At 39.6% G+C, this 13,381-nt stretch overlaps 1 protein-coding gene across 2 annotated transcripts in view; it reads left to right on the top strand.

The window, feature by feature from the left end:
* Positions 1 to 13,381, top strand: part of swt1 (SWT1 RNA endoribonuclease homolog) — a 102,642-nt gene that overhangs the window by 31,884 nt on the left and 57,377 nt on the right. For both annotated transcript variants that reach the window (XM_080195737.1, XM_080195738.1), the window contains exons 7-11: positions 188 to 317; positions 1,861 to 1,962; positions 2,599 to 2,787; positions 6,490 to 6,583; positions 9,462 to 9,610. In XM_080195737.1, coding sequence (XP_080051863.1) covers positions 188 to 317; positions 1,861 to 1,962; positions 2,599 to 2,787; positions 6,490 to 6,583; positions 9,462 to 9,610 — 664 coding nt within the window. The remainder of the gene's footprint in view (positions 1 to 187; positions 318 to 1,860; positions 1,963 to 2,598; positions 2,788 to 6,489; positions 6,584 to 9,461; positions 9,611 to 13,381) is intronic.

The raw sequence follows: 13,381 nt of genomic DNA, 5'->3' as shown, positions 1-13,381 counted from the left end.
TGTAAGTTGCAGTACCATCTTTTGTATTTGACAATTGTGTATTGTTCACTTACTTTTGAATAAAAATAACAGCTATTCCTTATTTTAATAATTGAAGTTCTATGAAAGGACATAAAAGCTTATGGCCGCCTTATGAATTTTAGTCTGATTTTGCATTACAACACTAAAATGTCATTTTCTTCTAAAGATGGAGATAGTAGAAGAGCTGCAAACAGCTCGTTATGAGAAGGTCTTAGAGGTGGAACTGGGACAGAGCTATGGAGAGCTGACCAGCATGGAAATAGATCCACCACAGGAAATAAAAATATTATTCTCATGTAAGTTATGTTTTTGGTGGGCACTTTATTTTTTTGCCTTCTCCTTCTTCCCCAGCTTTATCTGGAATGGTATCTACGTAAATTATGCTGAATAGCCTTTCTTCTCCAAATGACTTCTTCCGCTCAACAAACCAAAAGAAAAATTCCAGCCTTATAAAAATTTAGGCTGGAATTCCTAAGTATCATAAAACATTTTGACTAATTTGGGCTTCATTCTGCTTAAATCAACAAGAAAGTTTGTTTCGATTCATGGATGCAATTTGTAATTGGCCCAGTTGATGAAAATGAATACCTGAGAAGTTTTCAAAAAATGAATCCAATCAGATTTGTGACTTTTTATTGGGCATGCATAGTCCAGTTCCTGGTGTATGCTTGTACCTATATTGTTCAGACTTGCATTGATGAAAATTACATTGATCTTTAAATGAACAAGTTTTTGTGGTAATTGCAGATGATTTAGTTGCACGCACTGAGAATTACGTGAATATAATATTAAGTCCGATAAAGGTGAATGGCAGTTCATCCAAAATTGGCTAATCACAGGTTAGATATGATAGTGATTTCTATAGCAGTGATTGTTTGTCATCTCAGCTCCTGTCCAGAGTGTACAATTCCAGAGGATATAAAGAAAAGGAAAATTGGGGTTAAAACAAAATCCACTGATGGAATATGGGTATCAATGGCAATTCTAATTCTAAGGCCAGTGTTATTGCCCATCTGTATACAACTGGTTGGTTTTCTGGACTATTTTGGTTGACTGATCAGAATCATTTGATGGCACAGTGGTATCCTCCATGCTTTCTTAACAGCCACATCAGCTTGCCTTGCCAGCTTCAAAGATTTTTGAATAAGCACCCCCCAGTTCCCCCTGCTCTTGCATTCATTTCCAAATAGTACCATTCACATTATAGTATATCTGTGTTGTTCTTTTCAAATTGCATCATGCCACACATATTCATTTTACATTGAATTTGTCATGTATCCGTCCAGTTCACTAGTCTGCCTGTGTTCAGTTGAAGTCTGATACTATCAGTGTTTAGCACATTGCCAGATCTTGTATCATCCAGAAACTTCAAAGTTCTGCTCCCTTTATATTATGGGCAGCATGGTGGCACAAGGGTTAGCGCTGCTGCTTCACAGTGCCAAGAACCAGAGTTCAATTCCAACCTAGGGTGACTGTCTGTGTGTAGTTTGCATGTTCTCTCTGTGTCTCTGTAGGTTTCCTCTAGATGTTTTAGTTTCTTCCCACAAAGATGTGCAGATTAGGTGGACTGTCTATGCTAAATGTGTGGGGTTATGGGGATAGGGCAAGGGTTGGGAGGATCTGGGTAAGATGCTTCATTACTGAGACTACTCTTTTATTTTAATTAACTAATATTTGGTGGGACATGAACTCCTATCTCCAGATTATTAGTCCAGGTCTCTGGATTGCTAGTCCAGTGACATAACCATTATGCTACTAACCCTATTTACTATGACTGCACATTTTAGACTGAAAGATAACAGTTGTACTTCTGTTTTGTTCTAAATTTTAATTATCTAGCTGAAGCCACTTCCCAATCTGACATTCTCCTTGTGCTGGATACCAACATCTTTATCAGTCACCTTAACTTTATCATGAATTTAAAGGAGCATGGAGTTTCAGGTATGTGACTATATGCTTATTGTGAAAATGAATGAAAACAAAACTATTGATTATTGTTATCATTCTGATCAAGAGAAATGAATGTATTTTGTTAAAAATGGTTTGGCAGCTCTTCAGGTGAAATATTAAGATTTGGTTTTGCTAAAAGTCATATTTTCCTTAAAAATGTGTACATTGTGTTTTCCCCTAGGGGTGATCGATGTGGAGTCCAATTCAGAAATCTTTTCATGTGTTTCATGCTGTTCTTCCAGTGAATGTAGCTAATATCACTGCTATTGTTACAATGCAGCTTTCAAAACCCATCCAACAGCTTTGATTTGGCCTTAGAGATTTGTGCAGTTATTACAGTATTGGAAGAACTACTTACTCTGATAGCATGTTGATAAATCCACCTGTTCCCATAGGCAGCATGATAAAGGGATTTTTAATCTGTTGATTGTTCTCCTCCTCGTACTTTGGCACCCTGCCCTCATCCTCAGGGTGTATGAGTCCAAGATGATTCTAGGTAAACTATTTGGATATTACTGGAAAATTGGTCTGACAATAGCTTAAATAATTAGTGCTGCCTAAATGGTCTAAAACTTAATCAAATTAATATACAGTGCAAATTGTACAGTTGCATTTCTATAATTACAGGTGTCGGTTTCCCAATTATAGTCATCCCATGGGTAGTTCTACAGGAATTGGATTCCTTAAAAAATGGAAAGCTCTCTGGAGGTGTGAATCGAAAAGCCATACCTGCTGTACAGTTCATTTATTCCTGCTTCAAAAATCGACATCCGCATGTATGGGGTCAGTCCATGCAACAGGCAGCTCAAAAGTTCTGTAAGTTACACTGTGCCATCATTGTAATTTTTCTGAGATCTTCTGTATCAGAGGTTTCACATTGTGACATCTTACTGTGAGAAAAATGTGTGCTGGTAGAGTGCTGTTGTTGAATGACAAAAGCAATCAAAAAGACTTGTGTTCTGTTCTCAATTTTGTGAATTTATTCTTGCTTTATCCCAATCAGTGTCACTGCAATTTTATGTCTGTGCTCTGAGCTGTTTTCTAAATCACTATTTTAGATTTGATTTACTAAATCAATTTTCGTCCTCTTGGTTTTTGAAGGCATAGAGTGTTGCAGGGAAAGTTCTATGGACAGCATCATATTCCATACCCTTGTCCAGTAGGTCACCTGAATAAGTAAGCTACGATAGTGGAAGTTCATAAGTCACAACTGTGGGGGAGAAAACCACTAGGTCTAATTATATCTTCCCTTAACACTCTCAACCAAGCAGTTTTCAGCAGGGATTACTGGATAATGAACAGCAGCATAGTTTGAAACATTGTGATCAAAAATGATTAACTTTTTAAAATACGTATGAGATTTAAAGAAAAAATATTTTCAGTACGAGTGGAGTTAACAATCACATACGTTTATCTGCTTCCAGTTGTTTCTCAAACATTGAAACAACAACCATTTGCAGTATGGACCTACATATCCTAACAGCACTGTGGGTGTATCTGCACAAGGACTGCAGTGCCATCATCTCAAGCATAATTAGGGATGGGCAATAAATGTAGGCCTTTCCAGTGATATCCGTGTCTCATTAATGAATAAAAAATAAATCGCTCCTTTGTTGTTGGGTCAAAATCCTGGCACTTACAGCGCAGGAGGTACGTCTTGGACTGCAGCAATACCACAAGGTAGCGCACTATCACCTTCTTCAGGGTATTTAGAGATGGGCAAAAAGTGTTGGCCTTCCCAGTGAAGCCCTCATCCCGGGAACCAATAAAAAATAAAATAAATGTAACTGTTGGTTAGTTGCACATCACTTGAATAATAACTAGTCAGAATAATTGACGTAAGGTTCAGATTTAGATTTGCCTAAAATTTATCACCAGCTTATCAAAGTCAGAGGGATCTAAAATTATTTATATACAAAATTGCAATTCATGATAGTTACTCCAGGTGGCAGAGGTTTACCAGAAATAATTGGTAAAGTGCAAGGAAGCGTAAAGTGGACAGGATCTCTTGAATTCAAAATAACCCTGTCCTTTCTTTGTTTTAACATTTAATTTTTATTTATTTTATGAGAATAACAGTTTCTACACTTCAAGCAGTAATTAATTGGCTGTGAATTACTTTGGTATGACCTGAAGGCATAAAGTGAAATTCCTCCTATTTTGCTCACTAGTATTGAAGCCCGTACACTCTCAACCCAACTCGGTCTACACTAATACTGCCATTGATTTTATAATTTGGTGCAAGGTACATAACCTTCACCTTCTGATTGGTACTCTATTTATTTATGACCCCAATTATATATTTGATGGGGATTTAATTTATAACTCCAGAAGAAAATAGTTCAGACTTTTTCAGGATGTTACTTTGTTATTTCTTGCTGTAGCTTCTGGTCTCTAATGAGGAGCAATTGCCACAGGCCAATTACTGACGAGTCATTTTGGTAACGTTATTCCCCAAACAAACAGCAACATATAAAGGCAGCTGTCATCGAAACAGAGAGCTCGTTATAGAGGATTAGTGAACCATTACAATATGAACATAGACATGCAAAATTCTGCAGGCCCCCACTACGGCCCCCACTACACCCCCCACTACCAGCCCTGCCTTCAGTTGCATTTTTTTGTCTATCAATCAGGTAGGTCTGTTATGTGATTAGCTGCAACCAGTAAGATTGCTGCACGTTGGTTGGAATTGAGCTCCCTTGATCATAACTGGTCAGTGAGATTACTCGAAGGATCTAATTTTACATTCCATTCACTTTGCATTCAATCGGCATCCGTTGAATTTTCAGAACTATGCAACTTGGTTGTTAATTTCCAGCTGCCGTGGAAGTTGAATTTATAGGAAAAAAATCAAGAATGGGCATTGACGATCAATGCATTTTAGAGAATCACAGCACTGAAAGTAAGCTTCATCTAGAAACTCATCAATGTTCAGTTTATGTCTGACAGGGGCACTTGGCTCCTCATCCCATTAGGGTATTTGTCTAAACATGGACAAAAATTTAATTCCATAACTGAGATCAGAGTGACTGCCCTTGATCAAAACAGCATTTGACTGAGTGTGGTATCAGGCAGCCTGAGCAAAAATTGATGTCAGTGAGAGTCAACGGGAAAATTGCTCATGTCGTACTTGGTACAAAGATGATGATTGCAGTGGCTGGAGGTTAATCATCTCAGTCCCAGGTGGTCAATGCAGGAGTGTCTTAAGGCAGAATCTGCCCAAGCATCTTCAGTTGCATCATTAATGACTTTCCCTTATCATAAAGTCAGAAGTGGGGATATTCACTGATGATTGCATTGTGTTCAGTTCAATTCTCATCGCCTCAGAAGCTGAAGCAATCCATGCCTCAGTGCTGCAAGATCCAGATGTCATTCAGGCTTGGGTATGAATGTGACTTGCCACTTGTCCAAGGCAATGACCATCTTCAATAAGAGAGATTCTAACCATCTCCCCATGACATTGCCATCACTGAATCCTTGACAGTCAACAACCTGGGAATTGCCATTGACCAGAAGCTTAACTAGATCAGCCAAATAAATGTTTTGATTGCATGAGCAGATCAGAGTTCTGCAGCAAGTAATTCATCTCCTGGCTTCCCAAAGCTTGTCCACTTGAACAAAGATATAAGTTATAAGTGTGCTGGAATATTGCCCAACTGCCCAGATGAGTGCATTTCTGGTTATGCTCAAGTAGCTCAATACCATCCTGAACACAACAACTTGCTGAATTGACACCTCATCCACTACCTTAAACATTCATTCCTGCCCTCCACCCATGCACATTGGCAGCAGTGTGCACCATTCACAAAATGCATTGCAGCAACTCACCAAGACTCAATCTACAGCACCTTACAAGCCCTCAATCTCCTTAGAAGCACAAGTGCATAGATGCATGGAAAACACCACCACTTGCAAGTTCCCCTCCAAGATGGACATCATCCTGACTTTGAACAATATCATTTCTGCTTTATTGCTGGGTCAAAATCCTGGAATTCCCCAATTGCTATAAATCATACCACTGTAATGACCTCAATCAGGACATTGAGGTTGGCCTATTGGAATATGAACTCTGATTAAGAGTCAATTGATGGGCCAATCATGGAGTCTTTTCCTTGAATTTAATTGGGAGTGTTAATTCCTCTGGGACTCCCAAAGGTGGATTGCTGTTAGAATTTTAAATAAAAGGATTTTGGTGAAGAGACTTCTGCCTCTAATGACTTATTACAGGTATATCGTAGACAAAAGTGCTAGTGATTCTATCAGTGAAAAAACAGGCCATTGGCTAAAAAGCAATTTTTCCCAAATGAAAAACTCTCATCCTGTTATGTTAATTTAGCCCTTTGCATTAAAAACAGTTAAAAACAGTGATTAAACAAGTCAAAATAACTTGAGTCATGTAAAATTATTCTGAATTGTTTTCTTCCACTTATTAATGAAAATTAGTCACCATGTTCAAGTTTTCCATTGTAATTTCAGATGAATGGTACATTGATTTTCATTTATTTTTCTGAGCAGGTGGCTTAAGGGAAGAAAACAATGATGATCGTGTATTGCAGTGTTGTTTGCAGTACCAGCAGTTATACCCTTGTACACATGTCCTCCTATGCAGGTACGACAATGCTGAATCCATTGCCAGTATATTTACAGACAGAATGAAAGTTTATCAGCAGTGAAAGAAATAAGGGCTGAAATTGAATAACCTCTGGAAACCAGTTTGGAAATCGTGATGCATGAATAACTCACTTGTTTATTTAAGCAAGCTTATTTAAAGCTGCCCACAGTTTTCAGCCACTTGGTGGAGGAGACCTTGATGTAGATGTTTACAGCACAGAAGGTGGTCATTTGGCCCATCATGTCCACATTGGTCAACAAAGACCTGACTACACTAATCCCAATTTCCAGTGCTTGGCCTATAACCCTAGAGTTATGGCAGTACAATTGAATATCTAAATACTTCTCAAACGTTACGAGATTTTCTGACTCTGCCACTCCTTTCAAGGAGTGTGTTTCGGACTCCTCCCTCTCTGAATGAAAAAGTTTCTCCTCAACTCCCCATTTAGTTTCTTACCTCTTATCTTAAATCTATGCCTCCTGTTATTTATCCCTCAGATGGAAAAAGGTGTTGCAATCCATCCTTATCTATGCCCTGCCTAATCATATATACCTCTATCAAGTTCCCTCTCAACCCTCATTGTTTTAAGGAAAACTGGCCTATTCAATCTTTCCATGTAGTTCAGGCCTTCCTATCTCTTCTGCACCCTCGCCAGTGTAATCACATCCTTCCCATAATGTGGTGACCAGAACTACACACACTACTCCATTGTGGCCTAACCAGGGTTTTATACAGTTCCAGCATGACCTCCCTGCTCTTAACCACCTTAATGACCTGCCCTGCCACCTTCGGGGATCTGTGGGTATGCGTTCCAAGGTTCCTTTGATCTTCAGTACCTTTCAGGGTTCTACCGTTCAAAGTGTAATCCTTTGCCTTTTTAGCACTCCCCAAGTGCATTATATCATAGGTTTCCAGGTTGAACTTAATTTGCCACTATTCTGCCCACTGGACCAGTCCATTGATATCCTCCTGCAGTCTATGGCAATCCTCCTCAATATTTACCACCCTGCCAATTTTAGCACCATCTGTAAACTTCTTGCTCATATCCCCTACACTTAAGTCCAAGTTATTAATGTGCACCACAAATAACAAGGGCCCCAGCACCAAGCCCTTTAGAACCCCACTGGAAATAGACTTTAATTCACAGAAACATTCCTCTACCATCACCCTCTGCTGCCTGCCTCTCAGCCAATATGGATCCAATCAGACCGTACTTTCTTAATTAATCTGCCCTGAGGAACCTATCAAAAGCCTTGCTGAAGTCCATATGGACCACATTGAATGCATTGCCCTCATCAACACCCCTGGTTACCTCCTCAAAAAAATTGATTAAATTTCTCAAACACAACCTTTAAACAAGTCCACGTTGACTGTCCCTGAATAATCCAGGTCTGTCCAATTGCCGGTATATTCTGTCCCTCAGAATTCTTTCTCATAACTTCCCCATCATCGAAGTTAGACTGACTGACCTATAATTTCTTGGTCTATTCCTCCTTTTTTTTTATTAATGGAACTATGTTAGCAGTCCCCCATCCTCTGACACCTCATTGTGATGTGGAGATGCTGATGTTGGACTGGGGTAAGCACAGTAAGAAGTCTCTCAACACCAGGTTAAAGTCCAATAGGTTTATTTAGTAGCACAAGCCACAAGCTTTCAGAGCACGGTCCCATCATCTCCCAGGTGAGTGGGAGTTGTGTTCACAAACAGGACATGTATAGACACAGACTCCATTTACAAGATAATGGTTGGAATGTGACTCTTTACAGATAATCAAGTCTTAAAAGTACAGACAATGTGAGTGGAGAAGGGGTTAAACACAGGTTAAAGAGATGTGTATTGTCTCCAGCCAGGATAGTTAGTGAGATTTTGCAAGCCCAGGCAGGTCGTGGAGGTTACAGATAATTTGACATGAACCTAAGATCCCGGTTGAGGCCGTCCTCATGTGCAGAACTTGGCTATCAGTTTCTGCTCAGTGATTCTGCGTTGTGTGTCATGAAGGCCGCCTGGGAGAACGCTTACCCGAAGTTCAAAGGCTGAATGCCCAAGACTGCTGAAGTGTTCCCCAACAGGATGAGAACACTCCTGCCTGGTGCATGGACCATGCTGACGCTACTACAATGGTATGAATCAACACCGCTTGACAATCACCAGGCAAGCGTGTTCACTTCCTTTTGGGGAACACTTCAGCGGTCACGGGCATTTGGCCTCTGATATTCCTCCTTGCCCTTCCCCATAACTATTCTAAATCTAAAATAAGGGCTTGAATTTTCCAGTTGTTCTTGCCAGCAGGATCTTCAGGTCCCACCGATGGTGAACTGCCACCTCGGGTATCCAAGTGGTAGGGGGTGCGTAGATCAGGAAATCCTGCTGACGGTGGCAGGATCAGAAGATTCCGCCAGTGGTGGGCCAACTCTGAGGCCATATAAAACATACAAAACACACCCCTTGGGTGTCTGGAAAATCCGACCCTTGGTCATTTTCTCGCAAATGCTTCTCTACTGGTAGGCCTTCCATCTACCCAGGCTCATTTCCGCATGGGGTGTTGATCACGAGTAGAATTGTGGCTGATTTTCAGCTAATTTGCCAGTCCAGCTGGGATCAGTTAGTTTGGAATATTGGAAATGCAATCTGTGGCTTTTCCAGCTCTATGGCTAAGTTGTACATGTCTTTTCAAAGCTATTTTTTACCATTTGTTTGTATGGAATACTTTTGTATAACTGCAATTCAATTACATAATCACTCAAGGCTTTCTTTGGCTTGTATCATAGTTCAGTGACATAGTTCAGCATTTGCAACCAACTCCAAAACATTTCTCTGATAATGTGCCTGACTGAAACAAGGATGTTTATTAACATGTACGTTTATCTCCTGCAGTGACGATAAAAATCTTTGCAGTAAAGCCATGGTAAGCGGTGTGAAGGCTGTGAGGAAAGTTGATCTATTGACTGAATTAAGTTACCTGAAATCCACCAATGATGTTCCAAACACTCAGGACCTTAGTGCCTTCAATCAACCTCAGTCAGGTTAGTCAATATATTGGGTGGAAATCTCCCAAAACAATTATAAGTTAAAAACTGGAGTAAATCATGCTGTTTTTTTCAATGGGACTTTCAAAATGAAGCTCCCACACTCTGTGCATCACAGAGTGCCCCAGCGCGAATCTTTATTAAAAAGCTTTGGGTGGGGCCTATTCCCACTGGAGAGGCCAACAACATAGTGCTGAGCAGGCCACTGTGCGTGCGCTGGTCTGTCAGTGCTGAGGGCAGTGCATGCACAGTAACCTGGCACTGCCAGCCTCCCAATCACTGGCCAACTCGATAGCTGGCCAACGATAGAGAATCGTCCCAATTATATTTCACTGAATATTGTTCTATTAAGTGTATAATCAGGGACAATGTTAGTTTCTCTTCATGCCTTTCCCATTGGTCTTAAACTCCACTCTCTATAAATTTCAGTTTTTTAAATTCTACTGTTCATACTGTGTGAGAATACACTCAAGTTGTCCATCACTCCAGTCCCTGTCTGAACTTATTGATGTTCTGAACCCCACCATTTTGACTTTAACATACTTATTTTTATCTACTATTGCCTCCATGGCGTCACCCTTTATCGCACCCCTTCCATCCTGATGCCTTACCTTGCGTCCTTGGTGCTTTTAACTGTGGCCTTCTGTGCACTCCCTTCATCTATTTCATTGATAAAAGAGGTATCAGTTCTCTAATTCCTATTCGCGGGCACTCTTTCTAAACTCACTGCCTCAATTCCTCCCTTGCCATTTTTAAACACCTTCTCAAAATCTTTTGCCGTTACTAGCCTCTTGTATAACAACCCCTTTACTACTAATATTTTGCTGTCCATTTTTATTCCTCTGGGAAGTAGTTTATTAAAAGGAGAAAATAAGAGCAGCTGGAATTCCAAAATATAGAAAAGCAAAGGACTAATTGAGTGCATTGCATTCAAGAAGTAGAGAACATTCTGGGAATTATGTCCTGCTTTAATAAAACCTTCCATTTGAAACATTAGCCTTTCTGTTTAGGTTCTGATTGAGTTGCTTCAAATTTAAAATATCTCATTTTATTTCTTTAAAAATGTTTGCATTCTCATTCTCTTGCCATCACATCATAACCTAATTTTATCAACATACTCCAGTACAAATTAAATCTCAACAAAGTTAAAAGATCTGGAATATTTTAGATGTTGACTGTGTACCAAGTACTTTGAGCTAGTTAGAAAAGCTGCAGCAAGGCAATGTAGGTGCTGTTGCATTGTTGCCTCTAGTAGGACAGAATTAATTTGACTCATTGTATAATTGTAACCATCCAACCTTGTTATTACTCAGATAACTTCCTCTTAAATATCCCACTGTTTTGCAGTTGTAACTGGTCGCTAAATACTGAAGTGTAATGCACCTTGTGATTCAATGTTGAGCCGTTCAGTGGAATAGAGCAAAGCTCGTGGGGGAGCAGGGCAAGTTGAACAGCAACTTCTTGATTTACGTATGTAGCTATGGATGTGCAGACATTGTTCAATTTATCCATAATATTGGTGATCGCTGATATCCTCACCATTATTCTGTAGGGAAGAAAAGGCAATTGTGTCTCTTAGTATAATGAGCTCACACATTAAAAGTACATCTGAAACCAAATTTCTCCATTTTAAAAGACAACACTATGTTTAAATGTTAGTGAATCTAACGGTCGTTGACAAAGTTATAAATTGTCATTGCACTCAACAGCATGTGCTCGATTTTAAAAAAAAACAGGTAGATAGATTTCTGTAATCTTATATGGGGAGAAGATAATAGCAAACTTATGTTCAACATAATAGATAGTTTGGAAATATTAACACTATATAAACAAAGCATCTTCAAAGCCAGCTTATGGGGGAGCTGATATTGAGTGACCTGCTTAGCCAGTGAAGCAGACAGGTTAACTTTCAGGCCAACTGGTCTGTGTCATGTTTATGTTTCATATGAGCCTCCCCTCACCCCTCTGTCTCAACCTATTAACATAATCCTTTATTTTTGCTTCCCTACTGTGCTTATCTAGTTTCTGCTTAAAAGCGTCTATGTCATTTACCTCAATCGCTCTTTGTGGTAGTTAAGTTTCAAATTCTAACCATACAATGGATAAGGAGGTTTCTCTTAAATTCCTATTGGATTTGTGACTATCTTAGATTTATAACCCCTAGTTCTGAAAGTGTGGCTTGAGGGAGATGGTTGCTATTGTAACATAACTACTAACAACCAAACATGTCAACAATAGTTGATGCCAAAAACGAAATGTTTTCAGGAAACAGTTTTATCGATTAAAAGGAACTACTCAGCTGAGACTGCATGATCAGTAGATTCGGTTGTGTAGCTCAACAAGATCACAACACAGCTTATCTACTCAAAAAAGAAAACATTTTGTCTCCCATCACAGCATCCACTTGGCTCTTGGTTAATTTTGCTAAATGGAAGACTATTGAGTGTGGTGAATGCTCAAATTGCTCATTAAAGTCAATCCCAAATTCTTCCTTACCAGATTGAACTTCCAACCCTTGTGATTGTAAAATGGTGAAAGGTATGAAATGCTGGAGTTTAGCAAAGTACTAAATAATTGTGGAATGGTTAAGTAATCCTATTCAGATTTGAATACACAAATATTCATTCCAAATACTTATAAACATAGGGAAAAAACAAGAAGCATACCTACAGTATTTTTTAATTTAACCTATTTTAATTTCAGGAGAGAGCATTTGTTCACTTTTTAGTTGCCAGAAGTGGTGGCATGTCCTTTCCTTTTCTGTTCCGCTACCACTGAAGGACCAGCACCTTTCACCTCAGCATTTCTTCTCAGTATTGCTGCTAGTGGAATTGATCTCCCTCCTTGGTACAACGTAGGCAGGAACCCGTGTCACAAGAGGAGAGAGAAAAAGGTTAGAGTGGACAGTAAAGAAGGGCAGAGGTGTATGGGGGAATAAAATAGTTGACCGTGAATTAATGAAGAAAGGGAACAAAAAACTGGGAGCAGCAGAGTGAGGGAGGAAGAAGATTGCCATATTAACTGAGACTGTGGGAACAAGAGTGTCTGCACAGGAAGGTGTAGGACAAGATACAAGGCAGCAAATGATTAGCATTACTGCCTCACAGCGCCAAAGACCAAGGTTTGATTTCAGCCTTGGGCGATTGTCGTGTGGAGTTTGCATGTTTTCCACATGCCTACATGGGCTTCATTTGGGTGCTCTGGTTTCCTCCCCACAGTCTAAAGGTGTGCAGGTTAGGTGGATTGGTCATGGCAAATACATGAAGTTAAGGAGATAGGAGAATAATGCTTTAATGCAGGAGGAGAATAATGGGGGTGGAAGAAAACTAGAATTTGAGCTGAGTTACAGAGGAAAGGAACATGAGGTGAAAGTGAGTGGAGTGGAGAAAAAAAATGCCAGTGTCAGTGGGGAGAGTTGGTATGGTGATCATAACAGGCTGGGAACTTGGGTGGGCTACTGAAGTAGAATTTTGGGATGGGAAAGTGACACTTTTGGAAATGTGATCTTATATCTCTTCAAAATCCAGATGTCACTTTGATATTTATGAAGGAAAAATAAATCATTTGTGAAATATCAAACTGCTTAAAATTAATCAGAATTCATCATTTTGAATGTAAAAAACTCAAAATTTCCTAGGGTGTATGTCTTCCTTGTCCCCAAGTAACAAGTTTTCCGCTTTCAACATTTGGACTTCACCATTCAGACTTTCGCTTTAATGAATGGTGACTGCCTGAGAATATTGAAGTTGAGGATTCAGCGCTGGTAAC

Source organism: Carcharhinus amblyrhynchos, chromosome 9 (assembly GCF_965287045.1).
Source record: "Carcharhinus amblyrhynchos chromosome 9, sCarAmb.v2.hapA, whole genome shotgun sequence".
Taxonomy (NCBI): domain Eukaryota; kingdom Metazoa; phylum Chordata; class Chondrichthyes; order Carcharhiniformes; family Carcharhinidae; genus Carcharhinus; species Carcharhinus amblyrhynchos.
Note: the sequence above shows the minus strand (reverse complement) of the source record. Positions and strands in the feature narration are given on the sequence as shown.